Raw genomic sequence first — 23,333 nt, 5'->3', positions numbered from 1 at the left:
ACATCTGGATAAGAGGGAACGGGCAACCACGTGCAATGGGGGGTTAATATCGGCCCTTGGGAAAGTGCCTTCTGTTTTGGTTAGCTTTCTGCATGATGTTGGTTGGAGAAAGAATATTAATATTGAGATTCCAGTCGTTGCGCTGAGTAAAGGCCTCTTATTTCACTTTTCAAGAGTGTTAGGAGGCAATAGGCTTGTCAGGGGATGGTAACTTCTGCAGCAGCTGGGGAAAGATGCATCAGTGTTCACCCACTGAGTGTAAACGGGAATGCGTCCCACTGAGGCTTCCTGCTGTGCGAGTGCTTGGTGCTTGCAGGACTAAATCCCAATACTAACCACAAATTTGCAATGATGCTGCGTTGCACATAAGAATTATTTTTTCTGAAATCTGTTGAAGTATGAGGTGATAATATTGATGTTGGAAATTTGCTCACGTGGTAGAAGTTAACTGTCGGTTATTCTAGGTGAATGAAAACATCAGCATATGCGATTGGAGTCGCTGTGGTAAATTCTCAGCTGCTATTACAGGAAAGAATTGCTGGGTATTTAAATATGCTTTCAAGTGTTGTTTGTAATGCTGTGTCACACCTGGAGGTGCCATATAGGTCTGATACCTGGTACTAAAAAGATCAGTAACTTGGATTAGTATGTGTTTGGAATTGATGCCATGTAATATCTCATTAATTATTGTTAGGTGTAAGCAACTGAGGACGACGCTTCTTGCTGTCAGAACATGGAGAACAACGTAACTACTATCTCTCGAGAAGAGCTTGACGAACTAAGAGAAGCATTCGATAAGATAGGTATGTTTTGGGTTAGAAGATAATAAGGATGCCAATAACACTGCAGAGCCATGGAGGTTTTTGTGGACAAAATCTTTATGGATCACTTTGGTTTAATAGGGCTATGTTTTCTCTCTGTTGCAAATAATAGCTAAAAAACTAAGAATGCTTATTTAAAACCACTTGCTTTCAATGCAACTGTGTTTCTTCACTTCTTTCAACTTCAGCAATGGAAACAGGTAAAATAGCATAAATAATACAACTGTTCAGCTCAAAAGTTAATGTATTTGCCGCGTAATACATCTCAAAAATCAGTTACTGGAACTCCTTAAATCTCAATAAAATTTTGTTGTGATAAAGCTTTAAATCATTAAATGTTCTCATGTTTATTATTGACCTAGATAATTGACTGTTTCTGCTTTACTTGCATACTTTGAACTAGTAATTTGTCTTTCAGTTTGTTGGATGTAATTTTACATTTTAACTAAGCTAAACTTGGAGTCTTTCTGATTTTGCCTTTAAAGCTAGCAGATGCTAATAATTTAACTCAATGATTTTGTATGTTTGACAGGATATTTTCAGATTAATCTGAGCGTAAACAGAAATAGCAAGAAATTAGTGAACTACTAACCCTTATTTCAAGATTGCAATAAACTTGTGAACGTTGAAGTTCACATCTGCTTTATTTCTTGTACGCAGGGGGTGGTGTGTAACTGTGCAGCTCAACAAAGCGATTGAGCATATTTGTAATTACTCATAATGGGATAGCGGGGTCATTTCACAGTAATTCAAAATAATTTTGAGTGCCAGCCTTAAACTCCTGAATCACAGAAGAATTTTTGTTTAATAACAACTACTCACATATCTGTATTTTGTGTTGGTTCTGGTAGCTGAAGGACCCAGCAGACGGACACACCTCTTTGCCTTGCCTTTCCCCCTCTACTGTTCATATGCTTTTATTTTTATGCTATTAGTAGAGCAAAACCGCTTTAAGAAACAAAAAAGTGACAACAACAAAACAGTTGTCTCAACAGCAGCTGAAATGTAGTGTCAGTACCTGCAAAATACTATACTTGAGGAGACAATAATCCTACTTGCACAAACAGTTTGTTTTGGGGTTAAGGCATGGTAATCACTGTGGATGAAAATTATGGAACAGCTACAGCCAAGAAGAATCCTAAACGTTAGGACTCAATGTTAGGACTCACCAACTCAGTAAAGAGACGGTTGGGAAGCTGTGTATTAGAAATTTGTAACACCGTGTGTTAAGGTGAACAGAAAATTGAACAGAAAATTGCTTGGTTTCTGTCAATACAGGTGTCAAGTGATGTTCAGTAAATGGTCAAGAAGTTTAAACCAAAAAGTAATAATATTTATTCATGGCAAATAGTAAAATTGTGAACTCATTAATTTAGTATGTTTTGAAACAAAAAGAGGCTAGAAGTAGTAAAGGAATAAGATGTATCCATGGTTGATAATTAAAGAGTTTGTATAGAACAATCATCTTGATGCAGTCTGTAGCTCAAGGTGGCTATAGCTTCCAGGAGCTGGAATGACAGACCAAAGAAAAATCCACTGCATGCATGCGTAAGTCCAGTGAGCAGTAGCCTATTTTACCAGCTGCCAATAGTGTTTTGGTACAGCTTTTCTATTTGTTTGTTTTTCACCATCTGCATTCTGCTCACTGAAAAAGCACCACTTCTAATATGCTTTCTGTGAAGCGTCAAAATTAAACATCATCTGTTTTCTTCTTTTTCCATCACTGCATTCTCAATGTTTTTGTGAATAAATTGCTTGCAGCTGCATTGATAAACTGCAGGAAAAGCAATGTATTTGTTTCTGTTTGTCACCATGGAAACTTACCCTGAGTGCAAGATGAGCCCAGCGAACTAACATAGCTGGTAATTTGAGTGAGATTGTGAACATGTCCTCTGCTCTTTAGACCATCATCGTTATTACATGTGTTGTTACATGTCTGACAGTTAAGCTAGACAATGGATGGATGGATTAATCTGTATACAAGCATAAAGTTTCACCGTGCAGTGATCTGTGAATTGTTGGAAGTATACAAAACAAAAAGACAGTAACATTCACTTTTTTTGTCCTTTCATTAGTAGTGAAATGTGGCTTCTTTATGAAGCTGTACAGATGCTATGTAGTATAGTATGGATTACAGAAAATTCATGAATAGCAATTAATCATGGCTAGAGATGAAAGTGTAGTTTTTTACTTGCCCTTCTATAATGTGATATGTATTCATTCACTCTGGTATTACTGGCAGAGTTCTGATATCAGAAAAAAAGCATGGAGAGAGGTCTTTTAACCAGTAAACCTGAAAAACAAAGTGGGAGCATATTGGCATGTTACAAGAGTGACTAGGTCACCTTATTCTGTTTCTGACTCACGTCAATTCATTTTTTTTAGTTTCTGCTGTGTTGTGGTGTTCATCATGAATAACACAAATTAGACTGAGTCAGTCTTTTGTTAATTTATTTTTATGATCTATACCCATTCACTTCGCAATTGTGGAGTGAATACACAATACTGAATGAAAAAATGTAGTATTTGATCTTCCTTTCATTTGAAGGTTTTGTTGAGAATTTTGTTGGCGTCTTAAAAAAGCTTAATTTTTGCTCTTTACAAATTTGCTGTCTTGTTATAGCGTGCTTTGGTGTTATAGCATAGTTCCTGTGAAAATACAGAGCAGGCTGTCACACCTCCCAGCCAATTGTGTTTCTAATACATAAGTATTTGTTCATGCTTGCTTATGTATGTAGTGAAGTCACAGGAAGAAATAATCTTTTCCTATGTATATCTCTTGCACTCGATGTATTCTCAACAGATGTTATACTAGGTTCTTTAAGTATAAAACCAACTTGTGTTTTTGCTTTGCAGATATTGACAACAGTGGATATGTCAGTGATTATGAGCTTCAAGATCTGTTTAAAGAAGCAAGTCTACCCTTGCCTGGTTACAAAGTACGGGAGATAGTAGAAAAAATCATTGCAGTAACAGACAGCAACAAAGACGGGAAAATCAACTTTGAAGAATTTGTCTCTGTAAGACATTTCTTTTGGACTTTAATTTGTAGTACTTTGGTTTTAAGAATTGGTCTTCAGAAAATGAATAAGAACTAGTTATTTAGCTACTACCTAAAGAATAGAATGAGATATTCTTTAATACACAGCTAAGTACTAGTTTGATCACAGGAGGGTTTTCTGTGACAATTTACAATGTCCTATATAATTATTTTCCAGTCTTTGAATTTTACTCTTCCATTTGATTTAGTAGGTCTCATTTGGGCAGCATGAGAGAACATGGTAGTTCAAAGCAGTCCTTACTTCCTCAAAAATGAAGAGCTGGACTACATATTTTTAGAAACTGTTTGGTCTAACCTTGCTTTGATAACAGAGTAGTACGTTGGATAATCAACCTTTAAATTCTCTTAGTGATACACTAATGTTTGTGCTAGTATGTTCAATCTCTATACTAAAGGCTACTTTTTTATTAGGAGTGAGGATTTTTTTATTTTATTTTATTTTATTTTTTTTACTGCAAGCAACTTTGAAGTGTTTAGATGTCTTTTTAAGTGTGGGTCACAATCTAGTGTGCTTTAAGAGAATCAAAACCTATTCAAGCTGTTGGTTTATCTGTGTGCTTGGGGATGGTTAGTTTTTGTTTTGACTTTAGAGTACTGCTGCTAATTGCATCAGGTTGCTCATTTAGCTCATTATTCATGTCTCTTTTCAATAATTTAGCTTGCACAGTTTCATAGGGGAGATGCCTTTATTTGCATCTAAGTATAGAGTTTTATGAGTTACTTATTGTTTATCATCAGTTCTGAGACCTCTACAGTGTTTGGGCAAATTCAGGACATAACAGTATATCCTATATGGTTTACATTGTAGGCTCTTAGAAAATACTATCAGTCACCTTGTTTAAAGGTGTGTAAGTTTTATGTGGTCACCTTTTATTGTAAAGCATATGATGACATAAGCAAAATAAGTATGTTCTAGTTGTTGCAAATCTGTTTTCAAGAGTTAATGTATATAACAGAAAGGCATTCAGGTTCTTTACTGACTCTAGATAGAAGGCTGATATGGTTTAATACGTAAGTTGCTATTTGAAGGTATAATTAATCACAATGCTCTCTATCTGATTGCAGATAATTCAGGAATTGAAAAGTAAAGATGTTAGCAAAACTTACCGAAAATCAATAAACAAAAAGCTGGGTATTACAGCACTTGGAGGAACATCCTCAATATCTACTGAGGGGACACAGCACTCTTATTCAGGTAATAAATAAGCATGAATAAACTTTACCTGACATGGGAAGACCCTTTAAATTTGCACTAGATGTGGAAAAAGAAGAAAACTGGAAAATATTGCTATTGAACGCAAATTAACAAAGAGAAAGCACGTGGAGGTAGACCAGACAAATTTGGGTGGCACTTTATTAAAAGGTGGCTGTTGAATTTGTCGCTAGCTTCGTGCTGCACTCAGAGGTAAGTTAGATATCTTTGCCAGAGTGAAAAATAAAAACGAACACTGACAGAATGTGGGGCTGCAGGTGAAACGCTCCTTTGGCATCATAGTAGTAACTAGATTTAATTTTTGGCTTCGTTACGTTTTAATCTTTTATATTAAGTATAGATTATTTTAATGTTGTTTTCAGAGGAAGAAAAAGTTGCTTTTGTTAATTGGATAAATAAGGCTCTACAAGATGACCCAGACTGTAAACACCTCCTTCCCATGAACCCATCAGATGCCAGTCTTTTTAAATGCCTTGCAGATGGCATCCTCCTTTGGTGAGTCAATGGCTGCATGAAAGAAACTCATCTCAGTGGTGAAGTGCTGATCACAGTGAAGTGTATTGGAAAACTTATAATAGGCTTCAACACGGGGACTCAGCTCATAAATACGGTAACCAATGTGTAGGATGGGAAAAATGTTTGCCTGTAAAATATTATTTTTAGTAAATTTTTATGTGACTCTGTGCACATATTATAGAAGTGGTTTCCTCTTCACATCCATTATCCTCAATGCCAGATATGTACAGGCAGTTCTTGAAGGAGATAATCACACAGTTCATATATTCGTTAGCCAGAAGAATAAAATATTTCAAATTGCAAAGATTTTCAGATTTAATAAACATATTTACTAAATCATAGGATGGGAGAAACAGAAATCTGACTTAAATCTGTGGCAAAACAGCATATAGTACATCCCTAAACTCTAGTTTGCCATAATTTTGTAGTTACAGAATCACAGAATTTCTAGGTTGGAAGAGACCTCAAGATCATTGAGTCCAACCTCTGACCTAACACTAACAGTCCCCACTAAACCATATCCCTAAGCTCTACATCTAAACGTCTTTTAAAGACTTCCAGGGATGGTGACTCCACCACTTCCCTGGGCAGCCTGTTCCAATGCCTAACAACCCTTTTGGTAAAGAAGTTCTTCCTAAGATCCAACCTAAAACTCCACTGGTGCAACTTAAGCCCATTCCCCCTCGTCCTGTCACCAGGCACGTGGGAGAACAGACCAACCCCCACCTCGCTACAGCCTCCTTTGAGGTACCTATAGAGAGCGATAAGGTCGCCCCTGAGCCTCCTCTTCTCCAGGCTGAACAAGCCCAGCTCCCTCAGCCGCTCCTCGTAGGACTTGTTCTCCAGGCCCCTCACCAGCTTCGTCGCCCTTCTCTGCACCCGCTCAAGCACCTCGATGTCCTTCTTGTAGCGAGGGGCCCAAAACTGAACACAGTACTCGAGGTGCGGCCTCACCAGAGCTGAGTACAGGGTAGTGACTAACAGTACTTCTACTCAATGGTAACAGTGGATAAGCTCATTAGTATTGATGTGAATTAGTATTTGAGATTGTTGTAAGATTACAGAAATGCAGTGCAGAAGAATTAGTCATCATGCAAACATTTACACTGGAGACTATTTAAATGTCAATAATTTATGGTCATAATCACTGAAGATCTTTTTTTTTTTTTTTTTTTGACAGCACAGACATGCTCTGTTACTTAAGTATAAATCCAATTGCTCAAATTTCTTTAATTAGGTATTACATGGGTGTTTCTGGATGAATGTCCGATTATTTAACAAGGAGAAAAGATTTAATGAATGAGGTTGTCTTTTTTAATTTTGTCAGACATTTACAGCTAGTTTCAAGTGTTCGTGTTTTAACCAAATAATGAAGCATGTTTTCTGAGAAGTGGAAGTTTGAATAAACTCTGGCTTTTCTTCCTTAGCAAAATGATTAACTTTTCACAACCAGATACAATTGATGAAAGGGCTATTAATAAGAAGAAACTCACTCCTTTCACTATATCTGTAAGTACTGCACAGATAGGAACTTGTCACAAATGAGAAAGTAAAATGTATTTTTTATAGTTTTGTTTTAATGACAGTTATTCTGGTGGAGAAAAAAATAGTCCTATGTATTTTGAAATGTCAAAGCATGAAAGTGTATTCTCTAACAAACTCAACTGAAGTCTTCTGTTTCTTAAATGGCTTACAGGAAAGCTTTGTTTTCATGCTTTCCTTGGTTGTTTCACTGTATTCCTTTTTGCTTTACTGAGAATCTGAACAAAACAATGTTAAATTTCTGAGTGGATGTCTGGATCAAATTTAGGGATGCAATGCAGAAAGTATCTGCATAACTGTATACTATAAGCTAAGATGATGTGTTTTCAGTAGCGGAGAGTGGCTTGGACAAAAGATGAGAAGCTCTATGTTTTTTTGACTGTGTATGAGCCACAAAATAGTTGAGGAGAACCTGTTTTCTCATATCCAAAATAATTTCTTAAAAACAGTTGTGGAAGAAGGAAGTAGATCCTTAAGTTATCAGCCTAAGGAGAAAATAAAATCCTGTTTAAAAGCTTCAGTTACTGGACAGACTTTTAATTTCAGGTGTGACATGAAAATATGGAAAGTTAACACCACACCATATTCTAAATCCTCCAGTTGGGTCTTGTAATTTCTACTCATTTAAGGGATACATGTCAGCAAGTACGATACATGTGCTTACGCTGTCCCTGTAGATAGTTAAAGTGTGAGACTGGAGAGGAAAAAGAGTAATATGACACCTGCCTTTTTTTTTTTTTTTTTTTTGTAATATTTCATTTGTGGGGATCATTAGCTTCCCTTTCAGTGTCAGCATGTTGAATTGCTCTGATTTGCTAATGGTGTTCAATCACACTTTGAGTTGCTTGAGTGTTAGCCTGCATAAGAGCCAAGATAATCGCTGTGGAGGCAGTGATTCCAGTAGCCTCCTACACAGGGATCTACTGATTCTACTGATCTATTGATTCTACTGGATCAAGTCCCTGGTATTTTGGGCAGTATTGTCTAATTTGTGTATGTGATACCTGTGAAATACAAATAAGACTGATTAGTAATCCAAGCAGTGGAAGGTGATCCGCAGTTTTTTGTGGGTTCATATTAAACATTGCCAATGATGATATTCAATAAATTTTGATAGGATGTGGCGTTTCACAAAAAAATCTCTAGGGTGCACTGGGAACTGTTCAACTAATCCATAAGTTCTTATAGTTTAAGACACTTAGAAAACTAGACACTTGGAAAATTCAGACGCTTAGTAAATTTGTTAATATTAAAGCTACAAAGATTCACAACCTCATAAGTTTGTTAAATGTTGACATTCTGAACAGGAAAACCTAAACTTGGCTCTGAACTCAGCATCTGCTATTGGCTGTACGGTTGTCAATATTGGAGCACAAGATTTACAAGAAGGAAAACCTCACTTGGTATTAGGGCTCTTGTGGCAGATCATAAAAGCTGGTCTTTTTGCTGATATTGAGATCTCCAGAAATGAAGGTAAGTGTAATGCTAGCTATTGTAATGTGTACAATTTGTAATTAACTGCTTTGAAACCATGATGGCAATTATTTCAGCTTTCTTTCAAACTTCTTTTTAGCTCTAATTGCTTTGCTAAATGAAGGGGAAGAACTAGATCAGTTACTGAAGCTTTCACCAGAAGAGCTCTTGCTGCGCTGGGTAAACTACCATCTGACCAAAGCAGGGTGGCAGAAAATCAGTAATTTCAGCCAAGACATCAAGGTATGTAGTTATCACTCAGATAATTGAACACAGTGGTATTAAAACATACTATGCATGGAAACAAATGAGCCAGGTCAGAAGTATTTAGAAAAATACCAGTCATCTCTTTTTTCTAGCTATAGGTTCAGCCTTCATTTTTCAGCACTGGAAGAACATGATTTTGATCTCATTTATCCTAGTCAGTTGTTCATGCCGTATATTATCATATCACATACGATATATCACAGTGCCGAGTGAACATTTCCTGCAAGCCCATGTTCAAGGCAGTTCTAAATTTCTAAGTTTGTTATTAGAGCTACTTAGGGAAATTTGCACTACCCTGTTAGTTGCCCTTTTACTTGGCCATCCTTCTCTCTTTGTGGGTTTGTAAAAACCCATCATTTTTATTTATTTATTTTTTTTAAAGGAAAAAGAGTGTGGCTTTTAAACTCCTTCTGTTGTATATTTGCTAGTGGTTATTGCACTTTGTACGTGGCATTGTACAGAAGAATAGGAAACCACTTCTGGACAGTACAGTTATTTAGAGAGCTGTCTGGAGTAGCTACTGATTCTTGCTCCAAGAAGTGAGCAGCCCCTCTCAATCGCTGTTGTGCTGGTTTGCCACTTCACAGACCTGAGGGGACTAGAAGCCATGCTGCTTCTATGTAGCAGATGTCAGGTCTTCATGACTCTTCTCTTGTTTTCAGTCATTTTGCATAAGGTATGCAGAGTACTGTAGCAAGTCCTGCTCAAGAGAGAGAAAAAACTTCAAAAGCAAAGGAGCTAGTTTCCTTAAGGTGGTAAGACACCTTCTCAATTGAAACAACTGTAATTGTTTTCTTTAGTTATATCTTTTCAAATGCCACCAAGAAGGCTAGTATTAAAGCAAACTACGGTTTTATGTGAAAACTGCTAATATAGTAAAGATCTATTTTCTATGTGAGAGAAGTATACATAATACTTCTAAAATTAGCAGGTTTGCCTTTTAGTTTTATGGTTTCATAGTGGTAGGGGAGCAGAGGAGCACGCTTAAAAACTGTGTAAAATAAATCTAACTTGTTTTGTCTCTATAAATTAACCTTAAAAGAGCTACTTCAGTCTTATTTTTTAATTCCACTCACTTAGTTCCATAAGAAATAGAAAAATTTAGGAAACAATTTGAAAAGAATAGTGAAGGAATGAAATACAAATACTGAAAATAAGATCCATGTTCCTTTGTAGTTATTTTTTTGTGGGTAACCTATATAAATTTCTTTATCTTACTTGCAGCTGTCTACTTCATATGCAGCAGAATAAATGTCATTAACATCATCCAGAAAAATCAGCTTACACTTCTGTTCTTTCATTTGGCTAAATAAGTACTATGTGATATATGATAGTAAAGTGGCTATATGACCTCATCCATGTTCACTGTAATTAGAGTGCCATATTTCTGACTTGTGTGGCTTTTGAATCAGACTGCAAGAGTAGTAAATGACTATCAGAGGCTATGTATTTTTTCATTTATTAACGCTACGCTGTGTGTTTTAGGATTCAAGAGCGTACTACCACCTGTTAAATCAGATTGCACCCAAAGGAGATGGCCTTGATGAAATATCTGTTAAAATTGACTTCTCAGGGTTTCATGTAAGTATCCTGAAATTCAAAAAAATAAGACTGGAATTATCTGAGACTTCTGTATATGTATCCAACATCTTAGTTGCAAAGCTGTTCTGGAATTGCCTTTTGCTTTTGTGAAGCATACAACAGCTCAGTCAGATTATCCCATGTCATAGAAGATTAAATGAGAAAAGCTCGAGTCAAGTTCCAGGACACTGCTGAAACAGGGTTATGCATCCTATAGTTTAAAATTTGGAACTATGTTTTACTTGCATTAGTGTGCAACTGTTTGGAGTTTTTAGTTGGATCTGCCAATATGAATTTTACAACATCCTGCTTCACTTCTGTTCTTTTGGAATTCAGGCAAGGAAAAAAAGCTGACTTCACAAACTTTGTGATCTTTCCTCAGACTGAATAGAATTTGGAGATATCATGTGAACCTTTCAAGTAACTAGCAGATCTATTTTGTTGCTTTTTTTTTAGGGGGAGTGAGAAAAGATAGTGGTTTTTTTGTTGGTGTTTTTTTCCTTTGTAATTTCCTGTAGTTTATCTGATCATTTCCTGTAATGGGTTATAAACCAGTATGAATAATGTGCAATCTTCTTATAGAACAAGGTTCCGGTTGAGCGTACCAGTGTTGAATTAATGACTTTTATTTCATTCTAAGAGTAAATCAGTTGCTAACTGATTTCCCTTGAAATAGTAACTTTTAATGTTGTAAAGATTAGAGGCAAAAGGTATATGTTACATGGTTTTGAAGACTTGCTTATTCTAGGTAGATTAATAATAAAGATGAATATACAAAATACCTTTTCATTACACATAGGTTACCAACTAAAAAGATTTAGAGCCAAAAAGAATCTATCACCTTGTCTTTCTTTTGATATCACATCCAAACTTGGTGATGGCGGGTTTTGAAATCATCTGATCATCTAAGATCATCCATGTTTATGAGAATACCATTTTGAAGCAGTGATTATGAACCTATAGCTCATATAGCAGAAATACATTCGGTAAGGGAATCAACAGCTTGGAAACAGAAACATAACCACTCACCTCTATCTGCTGTGATTCACTGGGCATGCTGAACAGGCAGCCACAGAAATGAAGGACAGAAAAAGTGGAAGGAAGAGGGGAATTGTTAAGGTCTGTAAGAGCTAGCTTGGGTATTAGGGGAATGAGGGAGACACAGGTCAAGATTTGCTATAGACTACAGCTTCAGTCAGAACATGCAATTGTTTGTTACAAGTTAATATGTTTGTGTTTTTTTCTTTTTTAGGAGAAAAATGACCTGAAGAGGGCTGAATACATGCTCCAACAGGCAGACAAATTGGGCTGCAGGCAGTTTGTAACTCCAGCAGATGTGGTTGCAGGCAACCCTAAACTCAATTTGGCTTTTGTTGCAAATCTCTTTAACACACATCCAGCCCTACACAAGCCTGACAATTCATCTTATGATCTCAATTTATTAGAAGGTACTCAACTTGCTAAGCATATAGGAGATAAGAACGCTAATGACTTCTGTTTAAGTATTCTTTCTAGGTTGTGATAAAGGATCCCTGTGTGATGGTGCCTGTGTTAACACCAGCATATAGAGTGCATATTTTTCTTTAGCTTTCAGCATAAGCCTGTAGTAGAAATCCTCATTAGCTTGACCAGAGGCTATTCATGAATAATCTCTTATTATTCGCTTGCAGGAGCAAAGCCTGTTCTCTTATTGCTTTTCCAGGTTCCTGTGCTTCTTGCCATACTATTTATATTTTAGCTGATGCACAAATACAGCTTTTCCTAATTTGGAATACTATATTATGCAACTGTCTTTTAAAATCTACGATGTCTTCCAAAGTACTTCTCACGGGTTGTAGTTTTTATATACATGTGTATAGCTGGTTGCATTTTTAAAACTGGAAACTGATGTTTAAAGCAAAAAAAGAAAGCTTATGTATAAATGACCTGTACAAATCTATTGCACCAACAACCTGTATGGATCCTAGCATATCTGTGAGCTTGTACTGTGCTTGAATTGTGCTGTTCAGATCCCTAATGCTAGAGATAAAGGAATAGTAATCCTTGGCTGCTACCCTTTCTGTGGACCAGCTAATCTAGGATAATGAAACAGTATAGCCAGTGTATTTCAGTTGTTCGCTGATCTCAAAGGAAAGGTGAGAAGAAGGGTTGCCGCACTTGAGAGAATCATCCACAATGTTAGCACATTGCTCTGCACTGCCTGCTCTTGCTTTCCTTACACTGTTCCTATCAGGTTTCCTTTCCGTCTCGGTGAGTCCATCTTCCTTTGCTTCTAGCTTTCTCATAAGTTTTCTGCTCTGCTACAACCCTATTTCATAAATCTTGAACCCCTCAGACCACTCCTGTTTCAGGCTTCCTGCTTTTCTGGTTTTATGGGTGCCAGCTTTGGTAGAGGCATCAAAGCACAGGAGGCAGTCTTCCTTTTCCAGCTGTGACATCCCTAGTCACTGCAGTCCTTGCTGTCCGTGAAAAATGATTGAAGAAAAGCCTTGCTCTTCCTCTGCTGCAATTTTATTGGAAATACATGCTTAGAATCGTGTGCAGGAGCTGTGTGGAAGTAGAATATGTAATCACCAAATACTAGAGTACTGTTCTTTAATGGTAAATACAGGCCAAATTTAAGTTGCTTTTTATAGTGACTATTTTAGAGATGGATAACTACGACAGCATTATCTGTTTAAAGGCAAGTAGAAGGCTCCTTTCTGCCCCCAAATAATAACTCCTGTGTTGCCATGTAGATCTAAACTATCGATAGTTATTTTAGCCAAAACCAATGTTGTTCTTGTGTGTTTTGTTTGTTTGTTTACTATTAAGTCCTGTATATTGGCTAACCTTTTCTCAAAGTACTGTTAGACAAAATGTTATTTGTTTCTTTATAGTGTCATCATAGATGGTCTGTTATAATCTGACTCATAATTTATAATGCTTTCCTATTTTGCTTCATGAAATCCAGATTTGACCCCTCCTAATGTAGGTACTGTATTTAGTACTTTTCTGTACTCTGTTAAAGTATTTATTCTGCATTTTTCTTGGTGTGATTTTTATCTAGTGTTTTAATTGTCTCTGTCCTTTTCTGCTGGTTGATTTGCTGCATCATTCTTGTATTTTTCTATTGCTTTAATATTAAATTTAGTATAACTCAAAAGAAAAAAAAACAAAGGTCTAATATGATGCATATAAAATGGGGGCAAGATGTGAACAAGTGAAACACCATATAGTTCCTTCTGTGAATCTAATCTTCCACAAGCTAAATTTTAAAGCTCTAGACTTGTATGTGGGTGAGTAGAGCTACTTGAAAGCTTCAGTTTTCTTGCACTAAATTCTACCTTTTCCATGATCATTCCACCCCAAAAATATGATGTGGCCGTTCTTTTTGGTTTAAAACAATAAGCACTAGGCATAAATTGGAATTTAGGCTGATAATGTCTTATGATGGTCACTTGTGTGCAGAGAGCATATCCCTCAGCTATTTTTCCAAAACGAAATAAACATCTGATACTGTGTGGGGTGGGAGGAGGAGAATGGAGTCCTCAGTGAATGCATCACCTTTACATGTTGCTGTTGCTCTGAGGAAATTCTCACTTGTAGGAAAGGCACCAGAGTTTGGGATCTAACTCCCAGAAAGCTGAGCTCTTGAAGGGAGGAGAACATGGAAACATGTCCACCCATCTTTTGTCCAGCATGCATGTTATCTGAGGCTGTTTTTAAGTCTGCTGGCAGCCTTCAAGACTGTTAACATGAGAGGGTTAACTATTCCCACTCAGGCCAGCTGAATTTAGGGTGGAAACTTAAATCTTAAGCTCTGTTGTCTTTCAGAGAGAATCTCAGGTATTGGAAGCCCTTTGAATCTTGACCCCATCCTTATTGCTACTCCTCATTCAGTTCCATAGTATAATCTCAGAGAAGAAAGAGATGGCTATAAATATAAAGGATACTACCAAATTTGCTCCTCTCTCTTTTGTGTAGCTCTGTCCCTTTTCTGCAGTTTTCCTATGATTTTGGCTATCTGCTGCACCACTCAGCAGAAGATATGCTCCTGATAGGATGACAAGGTATATTTTGAATAAAAGAATGGAGAGAAAAAAATTGGTTCTGAGCCATCTGGAAGACTTAAGAACACTTACATGTTGCATGATAAAGGGATTTGTTTGAAGTGGCATATTAAATACACTGTATTGAATTCCTGCTAGACAAAATGGGGTTTCCCAACTTGCATGCTCTTGGTCTTGCTTGTCTACTTGGGATTCTTTTGGCAGTGTTAAGCATGTATTGTAAAATTCCCAGTTTGAGTGCAGTTGCCGAATAATTTTTTGTAGCTATGCTTTTAGTAAGAGTTCATTAAGTAACCTGGTTGTCATCTTTGCAATGGACAAGTGTCCTTAAAAGCACTTTGTGGTCAATTTTTAGGCACTGTCAACTAACCCAAAGATTAGTAAGCCTAAAAAGTACTAAAAGCAAAACATTAAAAAAAAAAAAAAAAAAAAAAAAGGCAACTTTAAGTACCTCTAAAGTACTCTCATGCTTCTATTTTGATTTTCTTTTCTATCAAAAAAGGCTGATGTTATTTATCACCAAATGTAATCCATTATTGTCTTAAGTTTTGCTTTGGGAAGAAATATGTGAAACAAAGGTGACTACTGCCTGCAGACCTTGCAGAATAGTGTATTTCTTTCAACATGCATTCATTCGTCAATGAATCTCTGGTAACTTTTGTAAGTGAATCTGTAACAAATACCAGGTTGAATTCCATATGAAAGATCTCATAATTCAGGAAGAAAATACAGCAGTAGGATGAATATAATCAATTTCTTATTAATTGGAAAGTAACTGGTAAACTGGCTGACAGTTTTGTTTTGTTTTTGTTTGTTTTTTTTTATTTATAAAATGTGTTCTTTTGGAACATGCTAGTTACAATTGAAATAGCTCACAAAAATATCTGAATTTGTTAAGGTTGTGATAGATTCATTTTCAAGTCTGGGTGTTTTTATATAGACAAGAAGATCTATATTAAAACTGTAACCTCTATCTAAAAATAGATCCATAACATCAATTTAATGGAAATATAACATGAAGGAGGTTCTTTCTAATCTGATGATGCACGTTTTTAAACATCAACTTCACTTTGCAAAAACAGTAATTGTTCTGTTGTCGGCATGAACTGCAGAACTAAATGAGGCTGTTTTCATGCTACATAAACCTCATTAGACAAACTCAGTGCCATTATCCACTGAGGAAAAGGTGAAGAAAAATCTTCAGATTTTCATAAGTTTCATTCTGTGAAATCTCTTCTGTCATTCTTTATGGAGAATTTCTCTCTCCCGGTGTCCTCTCTATTTTCAACTGGATTATCAGACCAACAGAACAAAGCAATGATTTTACTGCAAGATCATGTATTCAGGCTAAGTATTTCTTTAATTGTTGCTCTTTGATGTAAGAGGAAATGGCTTATGTAGCATTGATTCACAAGTAATTGGCCACAGATTCATTGTTAACTTTAATTTTCTACATACAACATTATTTAGTGTATTACTGCAAGCTGTAACCGTATAAAGAAAGAACATTAGTTAAGGGGTTCGTTATTATAATAAGAACAACCTAAGTCAGGAAAATGAAGTTTTTTTTTCTACTGAATTTTCTGCATTTCTCATAGGATGGAAAGTAACTGGTAGGATTGCTGGAAGGCTTTTATGAAGTCTATTCTGTTGGAAAAAAGTCAATCATAACTGAAACTTCCAGCAATTCCAGAGTTGCTAGTTAAATCTGCAAGAATAACTAGCATGTTTGGCAGTGTATACAGCTTCACACATTTTATCAGTATAATATTGCCCTGCTGAGCCTCCATTGTTAAAAACTGAAAAGGTGAGGTCTGTTGCTTTGGAGGACCTTTATAAATTAATACTGGGAACTTGTGTGGAGAGAGTAGAACTGTAGTTCTACAGTTGTAGTTCTGCAAACTATAGAAGTCTACAGAAGTTCTACAACTGTAGTTCTACAGTTTGACACAATTGCATTGTGTTAATATTAACCTTTAATAAAAATGTGATTTCAAACACATTTAAAGATTTGAATAAAGATTTGAACAGATTTAAAGTGTTGAATATACTTTCCACTGATTTAGTTTTAGGAACTTTAGTCATTAACTTTGTTATTACTTATCACCATTTGCACCATTATATATTCATCTAAAACAAAACCAATGAACAGTCTATTTCTGTATTTATTTTTATATTTTTTAAGATACATTTACACACACACACAAAGATGGACCCTGTGCTCTCTGGCCATTAGCTTAGAACTGAGGGACCCTGACCTTGATAAGATCACCTCTACTTATTGGCCATTAGGGACTACTATTATGGAAATGATGAACTTATTTTTAAGGAGAGGAGGAAAAAAAAAAAAAAAAAAACACACCATAGTGCAGGAGCTGTGACTTGTTGGTTGTATGTATGTGAGTCATTTAAACGTTGCTTATTAAAATGTTTTCTCCAAGTAATTTATATAGAATTATATTTGTCACTATAGGAGAAAGTAACGAAGAAAGGACTTTCAGAAACTGGATGAATTCACTGGGTGTAAGCCCATATGTTAACCATTTATACAGGTAAGACCTTTTTTCTTTAAGCAGTATTTTGTTCTCCCTTGGTTATAAGAAAGTAGGTATTCATGAATATCTGCTAGAATATAGTAACAATGTGAATAAAGGGAAGTTGTATTTCTACTGAAATAGTGACTTCCAAATTTCCATACAGCATGACAGGAACTTTTCCATAGAACTCACTAAGCTGTACCTGATTCAGATATTCCATTCATGATTGAGAAATACTCAAGTATTTAATAACTTTTTCATTGTGCATATAAATTTCATACTTTAAAATATTGGCTTACTCTCATTTAGTGACCTCTCTGATGCTTTAATCATTTTCCAATTGTATGAGATGACTCGTGTGCCAGTTGACTGGAGCCATGTCAACAAACGTCCTTATCCTCTGCTTGGTGGTAATATGAAAAAGGTGAGTAGATACTCTCAAATACAGTTTAGTTTCACAGTTTCCAGTTATACTGTTTCTAGTAACCTGGATTGTCTAGATTGGAGTGTTAGTGAGACAGTCCTAGGCGCAAAAAAGAAGAAGAAGAAGGGAGGAAAAAAAAAAAAAAAAAAAGAAACAAACAGGAGGGGTGAGGGGAAACAGGAGGAGGAGAGAGAAAAATCTTCCAGGTATTGTTTCAAGAAATAGCAATATTATCACTTGAGTTTCAAAATGTGAAATGGGGCTGCCATTTGGCAATATTAAATTTACGATTTAATTAGGGCATCTCAGTAAAAATTTCAGGCATGATGTAACTGTTGTCCAATGCTTTTATATCAAGAGGTATTGCAGAGTAGTTTAATGTTGTGCCAGGAGAATTTGTGGAAGTCCTGCAGAATCCAAGCTTTCACTTAGTTTGTGATCGTTATGAAGCCAGAAATGTAGGGCAAAAAACTGCTGTTTGTTTAAAAATAATGTATTCTAAGTATTCTCCCCAATTCAGTTTTGATGTGACTATTTATTACTTAGATGAAAACCAAGAGAAATTTTTTTCTCAGGTGTGAAATATGATTAGCATTGCAATCTTATGTAATTCTATTTATATCTGCAAGAATTGTAAAAACAGCATAGTGTACAAAGGCTAGAAATCTTTCTGTAGCTTCAAAATCTCACGATAGGTAACAGTAAGCCAAAATAATTGATACTACGCGTAGTTTCTAGGTCTGTGTTAAAGATTTTTTTTTTTTTTTTGCATCGTTTGTATATATTTACTTTTAGATTGAGAATTGCAATTATGCTGTAGAACTTGGGAAGACAAAAGCAAAATTCTCTCTGGTTGGTATTGCTGGACATGATCTAAATGAGGGCAATCCTACTCTGACTTTGGCTTTGATATGGCAGCTGATGAGAAGGTAAGTTAGGCTTAGTATACGATATATGTATGTATCTGTGCATGTCTTCATATACGTTGCTGTTTGTACATCAAGAGAAACTAAAGCAAGTGTTCAGCTCATCTAACAGTTACAGTGGTGGACAGTGTATGTAAGAGGAAAGAACAGGTACAATCGCTTCAGTGTCCTTCACCAGACACTTCAGTGTCCTTTCACTCAGATTATGGAAGCTTTTGTACCTGATTACATGTATACATGTAATCAGGTACAAAAGCTTCCATAATCTGAGTGAAATTTCATACTTCGACATGAAAATTGCAAGACACTAGCCTAGCAGTAGAAATAACAAAGTTATATAGAAACATAATCATAACTGTTCTATATAAGAATTAATGCTACTGGAAATGCCGAAGATTAAGCTATATTAAATTTCTGATCAAGATATGTCTTATTCATGTTGTATTGATTCAAACATTTAAATTGACCAAAATATTTTGAAGCTTTTGTAATCGAAGAACCATTGTGAACTTCTACAAATTCAAAATCTTTTTGACTGAATATTAACAAATAAAGCTGCAGCACTGCTAGCTTTTTTATTTGTCATTTTAAATACTGACCTGACAAATATGGGAGTTCAGGTAGGTTAATAATAGAGGAAAATGTTTAAGAATGAATCGAGAACTAAGTGCAAATTTCTAGTGTATTTTAAATAAGTATTTTGTGGAGTCATTTGTAAACATTCACTTACTCTGAGATATAAATTTATATACTTTTTTTTTACATGCTGTGTAGTTATTGAAACAACGGTAGTGTGTGTTTCTATGTGCATACATCCATTTATATATCAATAATTAAAACCTTACATATTAAAAATTGTGATTAAAATTGGTTATCCTTCAGCCAGTATAAAAGCACATCATTTATTTTGTCTTTATTCCATGTGTTTTTCTGAAAGTACAGAGTGATTTAAAAATTTGTGCAATCAAAAAAGGAAGATAAGTAGGAAGAGATGATGTATGCTAGACTTGAAAACAGGGAAGAACTTTAAAGCCATCACAGCTTTGTAACGTAAAAATTAAAATCTTGTTAGTGCACTGAGCAGGAATAAATGTAAGTTGGTTTCGGTAAAGAATATTTTAAAGTATTTTCCATAAATTAATTTACCCTGAAATACTCAGCGTTTCATTTCTTGGACTGTTGAGCCTGGATGCAGGGGGCACGTTTAAGCATATAAAGTAAAATTAGCTATAATGTGCTGAGTAAAATACAGAAAGAAGATGTAATACTGAACATTGAGTTGTAGGATGTTATTTTATTCTTGCAACAACTGAAAAAGCGATTTAATGAACTAATAGTTTATAAGGTAGGGTATTTTATGAAGATGAGTTCTTACAATTGTTACTGTGCTGAATTAATATTTTACTTTTGCTTTTAGCTTTAATTCAGACTCTTATTTTCCTTATTAAAGGTATACTTTGAATGTATTATCAGACCTTGGAGAGGGGGAAAAAGTAAATGATGAAATTATTATTAACTGGGTGAATAAGACACTTTCAAATGCAAATAAGAAAACTTCGATTACCAGTTTCAAGGTAATCAAATACATTTGCTTTTCTTTCCACCTATAACTAGATGTAGGATTTCTAATCTGATCCATTAACAGTTTGGCTTTAACTGTGGCTCTTCTGTATCAGCTAGCATAATTGTAAAAGGAAATATTTTTGAGAGTCTGTTAATTTTCAGAAGTATTTCACAGCTCTATTAATAACAAGAAATCTTAGAGCAGAGACTGTAATTTCTAAAAATTAATAAAATAAAATCCAAGGGACATCTGCCTGAAGTCATGCCAGTGTTTGGGCATGGCGTGTCAGATACCTTGCATTTATACGGGTATTGGCACACTCATATTTATGAGCACAAACATGAAGAACAGTTTTGGAAATACTGGGTGTGGGAGGAAGAGATCTCACCGCTTCTTCAATAGCAGCCATTGAAAAAGAGTGTGACAGCACCGGTGGAGGGAACCCAATTTAACCAGCAACCTGTGTTGGCTTGAATGGCATCGCTGGTGTGCCACAGACCTAACAGAACAGGTCACTGTCAACTAATAATTTGAAGTGCTACAGGAGCTTATCTATTTCAGCAAGTATGAGCTAATTGATAAATAAAGCTTTCCTTTCATCTGCTTAGTGTTAGGCATGAAAGAAATCATGTATGTCAGGTGTATGTATCATGGTGTGTTGATTTAATTCCTTAGAAGTGGTAGATCAACTACAGGGTTGCACTTGTACACAAATATAGCATTCTTATACAGGTTTATTGTATGCACTGAAACAGTTATATCAATGTAGTTCACAACAGGAACATAAAAACCTACCAAGTCAAATATTTGAGAGCTTGCTGGTGTGACATTGTATTAGGTAACCAATGGGCAGAAGGTAATGTCAAATTATCTTTCTATACCAGAAGACTTAATTTTTATTGTAGAAGGTAAATTTGGTGTTGGTCTTCATAAAAGGGATGATCAACTTCTCCAATTTCTACATTTATTATAGCAATATTAATATAAATAAATTGAATGTAAGAAGATAATCTGTCCCAGCATCTTGATTTTGGTATGCCTGTGTTTTTTGGGGAAAGGTTGTTTGTTTTTAAGGTTGTTCAAAGGATGGTAGACCAATACAGACAAGAGACATTCTTCAGCACACTTCTCTTACTACCGATTTTTGACAACATTCATGTATATATTATCTTTCACAATTTGAGTTTTTGTCTATGTTTTGGCGTTACTACTACAAACATCGTAGAGCAAAGAACATGGAGGTCCCTGCTATTTGTTGTGGAATATGAAAGCCAAGTTTTATCACATTGGCATTAATTGAAACAAATTTTTCTAAAAAATGGTTTATGTTCTTGCAGAGATAACCAAGCACTCCATGTCTTCAGGCAGATGTATATTACTATTTGTAAATGTATAGTTAGTGATGACTCTGGAACTTGATGGAATTTGAAATCATAGCTGTAATCTTGTGATGAAGGCAGCTGGGTCGTGTGTTCTATCAGCCGAGGCTCTGATGAAACAAGAGCCAGCATTGCTGAAGCTGTCTTCATGTTGGTTCCCTATCTTCCCAAATTGTTGGTTTGATTTCATCTTGCAGCAGGCTGCTCATTTCCTGTGATATTAGGTGAGAAATAATGGCAGCAACAGCATTTTCTATTTTAAAACTTGAGGAAAATACATCTATGTAATACAGACAAAACATAGGCTGCTCATACTATCTCAGAATGCTATCTGGGATGCAAAAATAATGTAGTGGGCAATAAACTACTTCAGAAAATAATTCTCTTATGAGAAAAGAAAAATCAGACTAGTTTGGGAACGCAAATACCATTTTGTTATCTTGAGAATAGTCTGGTGCTTGGACTTCTTTCAAAGTTCCTTTCTGCCTGGGGAAGGCGGAAGACTTGTTCATTCAAGTAATTTAGGCCATTTATATTTGTGCAATGATACCAACATTGAGTGTGAAACTTACAATTTAGATGTGCTGAAAACAACATTAGATTACATAAAGGGGGAGGAAATATTTATGCAATAAAGTAACAAAACATACTGCTACTTTTCAGTATCTAAGATGGCCTGTAAGTTTTCTTTCATTGCAAAGATAAAAATAATCAGGAACCATTAGGTTCTTTATGCTAATGTTTTACGTATTTTCTTTTAGGACAAATCAATTAGCACTAGTTTACCTGTCCTAGATTTAATAGATGCCATTGCACCAAAAGCAATTCGCCCAGAAATGGTCAAGAGAGAAGATCTTTCTTATCAAGACAAATTGAATAATGCCAAGTAAGTTTTAAATCAATGCTTGTATTTTCCTGAAGTGTAGAAATGCTTTAGTTCCTGGTGTAATTAATATGGTTTATCAATTTAACAGAGAGAAATTACACTAATGTTACTTTGTTTCAAAGAGAATATTATTTTAAATTATAATATCCTGGAGGTATTTTTCTAGCATGTTTAAATTATGAACTCAAATTCACAACTGATATCACCTACTCCACTGTAATTGGTTCATTAAGTCTGCCATAATCCACACTTTTTCTGAGAAACGTAAATGCTATAATAATGGGTAGTAAAATGGCTGCCAGTACAGTTGCTAATACGTAGTTTACCAGAATAATGTTCATTTCCTCCTAGAGAATAAGTGTTGACTGAATGGACATACACTGCTATTAAAATCTGTTGCTGTGAATCTTCATGTGTTAGTAGACATAAGTTAAATGATATTTATTTTTGTTTGCTTTCTAAGGTATGCCATTTCAGTTGCTCGCAAAATTGGTGCTCGTATATATGCTCTCCCAGATGATCTGGTCGAAGTGAAGCCAAAAATGGTGATGACAGTGTTTGCATGTTTGATGGGAAGAGGACTGAACAAAATAAAATAATGAAGAGATTTAATATCACTTTCTGCCATGTTAAGGACGATGAGATGACGAATGCCTCACAGCTTACAGAATTCTGAAGCTGAACAGAATAAAATGAGAAAATGTTTGCACAAATATTCTCATTAATTACATCCTAATGTGTTTCTATAAAGATTTCATAACACATTGATTATTTATGGGTACTATTGTTTCCAGAACATGTTCTTTACCAAATTAACATAATGAATTTGTATTGCTTGAAAAAACAAAAACAACAACAAAAAAACAACCTTATCAATCAAGTTTCATTTGTATTAGCTGCCATAGCATGTAACAATCTGTATTGCTTTACATATATTATTTCAGGACCAATTGTGAAACAACGTTTGATTTTTGTGGGTGTTGATTACATGTAGTCATTGCTATATCAAGGTGCATTCCTATCCCTGTTATATTATTATAATATTATAGTATAATGCATAACTTCGTAAGTTATCATAACTTATGATAACT

At 35.3% G+C, this 23,333-nt stretch overlaps 1 protein-coding gene across 1 annotated transcript; it reads left to right on the top strand.

Annotated features, from left to right (window-relative positions):
• Positions 1 to 733: 733 nt before the first annotated feature.
• Positions 734 to 22,841, top strand: PLS1 (plastin 1; the record flags this gene model as incomplete). Its single annotated transcript, XM_084291890.1, has 15 exons — positions 734 to 803; positions 3,678 to 3,841; positions 4,948 to 5,077; positions 5,458 to 5,590; positions 7,039 to 7,120; positions 8,461 to 8,626; positions 8,727 to 8,869; positions 10,379 to 10,474; positions 11,727 to 11,922; positions 17,000 to 17,078; positions 17,373 to 17,487; positions 18,283 to 18,416; positions 19,864 to 19,987; positions 22,118 to 22,242; positions 22,706 to 22,841. 15 exons carry the CDS (start codon positions 734 to 736, stop codon positions 22,839 to 22,841), a joined length of 1,893 nt encoding a protein of 630 aa, XP_084148016.1.
• Positions 22,842 to 23,333: the final 492 nt, after the last annotated feature.

This window comes from Netta rufina (assembly GCF_964035555.1).
Source record: "Netta rufina genome assembly, chromosome: 9".
Taxonomy (NCBI): Eukaryota; Metazoa; Chordata; class Aves; order Anseriformes; family Anatidae; genus Netta; species Netta rufina.
Note: the sequence above shows the minus strand (reverse complement) of the source record. Positions and strands in the feature narration are given on the sequence as shown.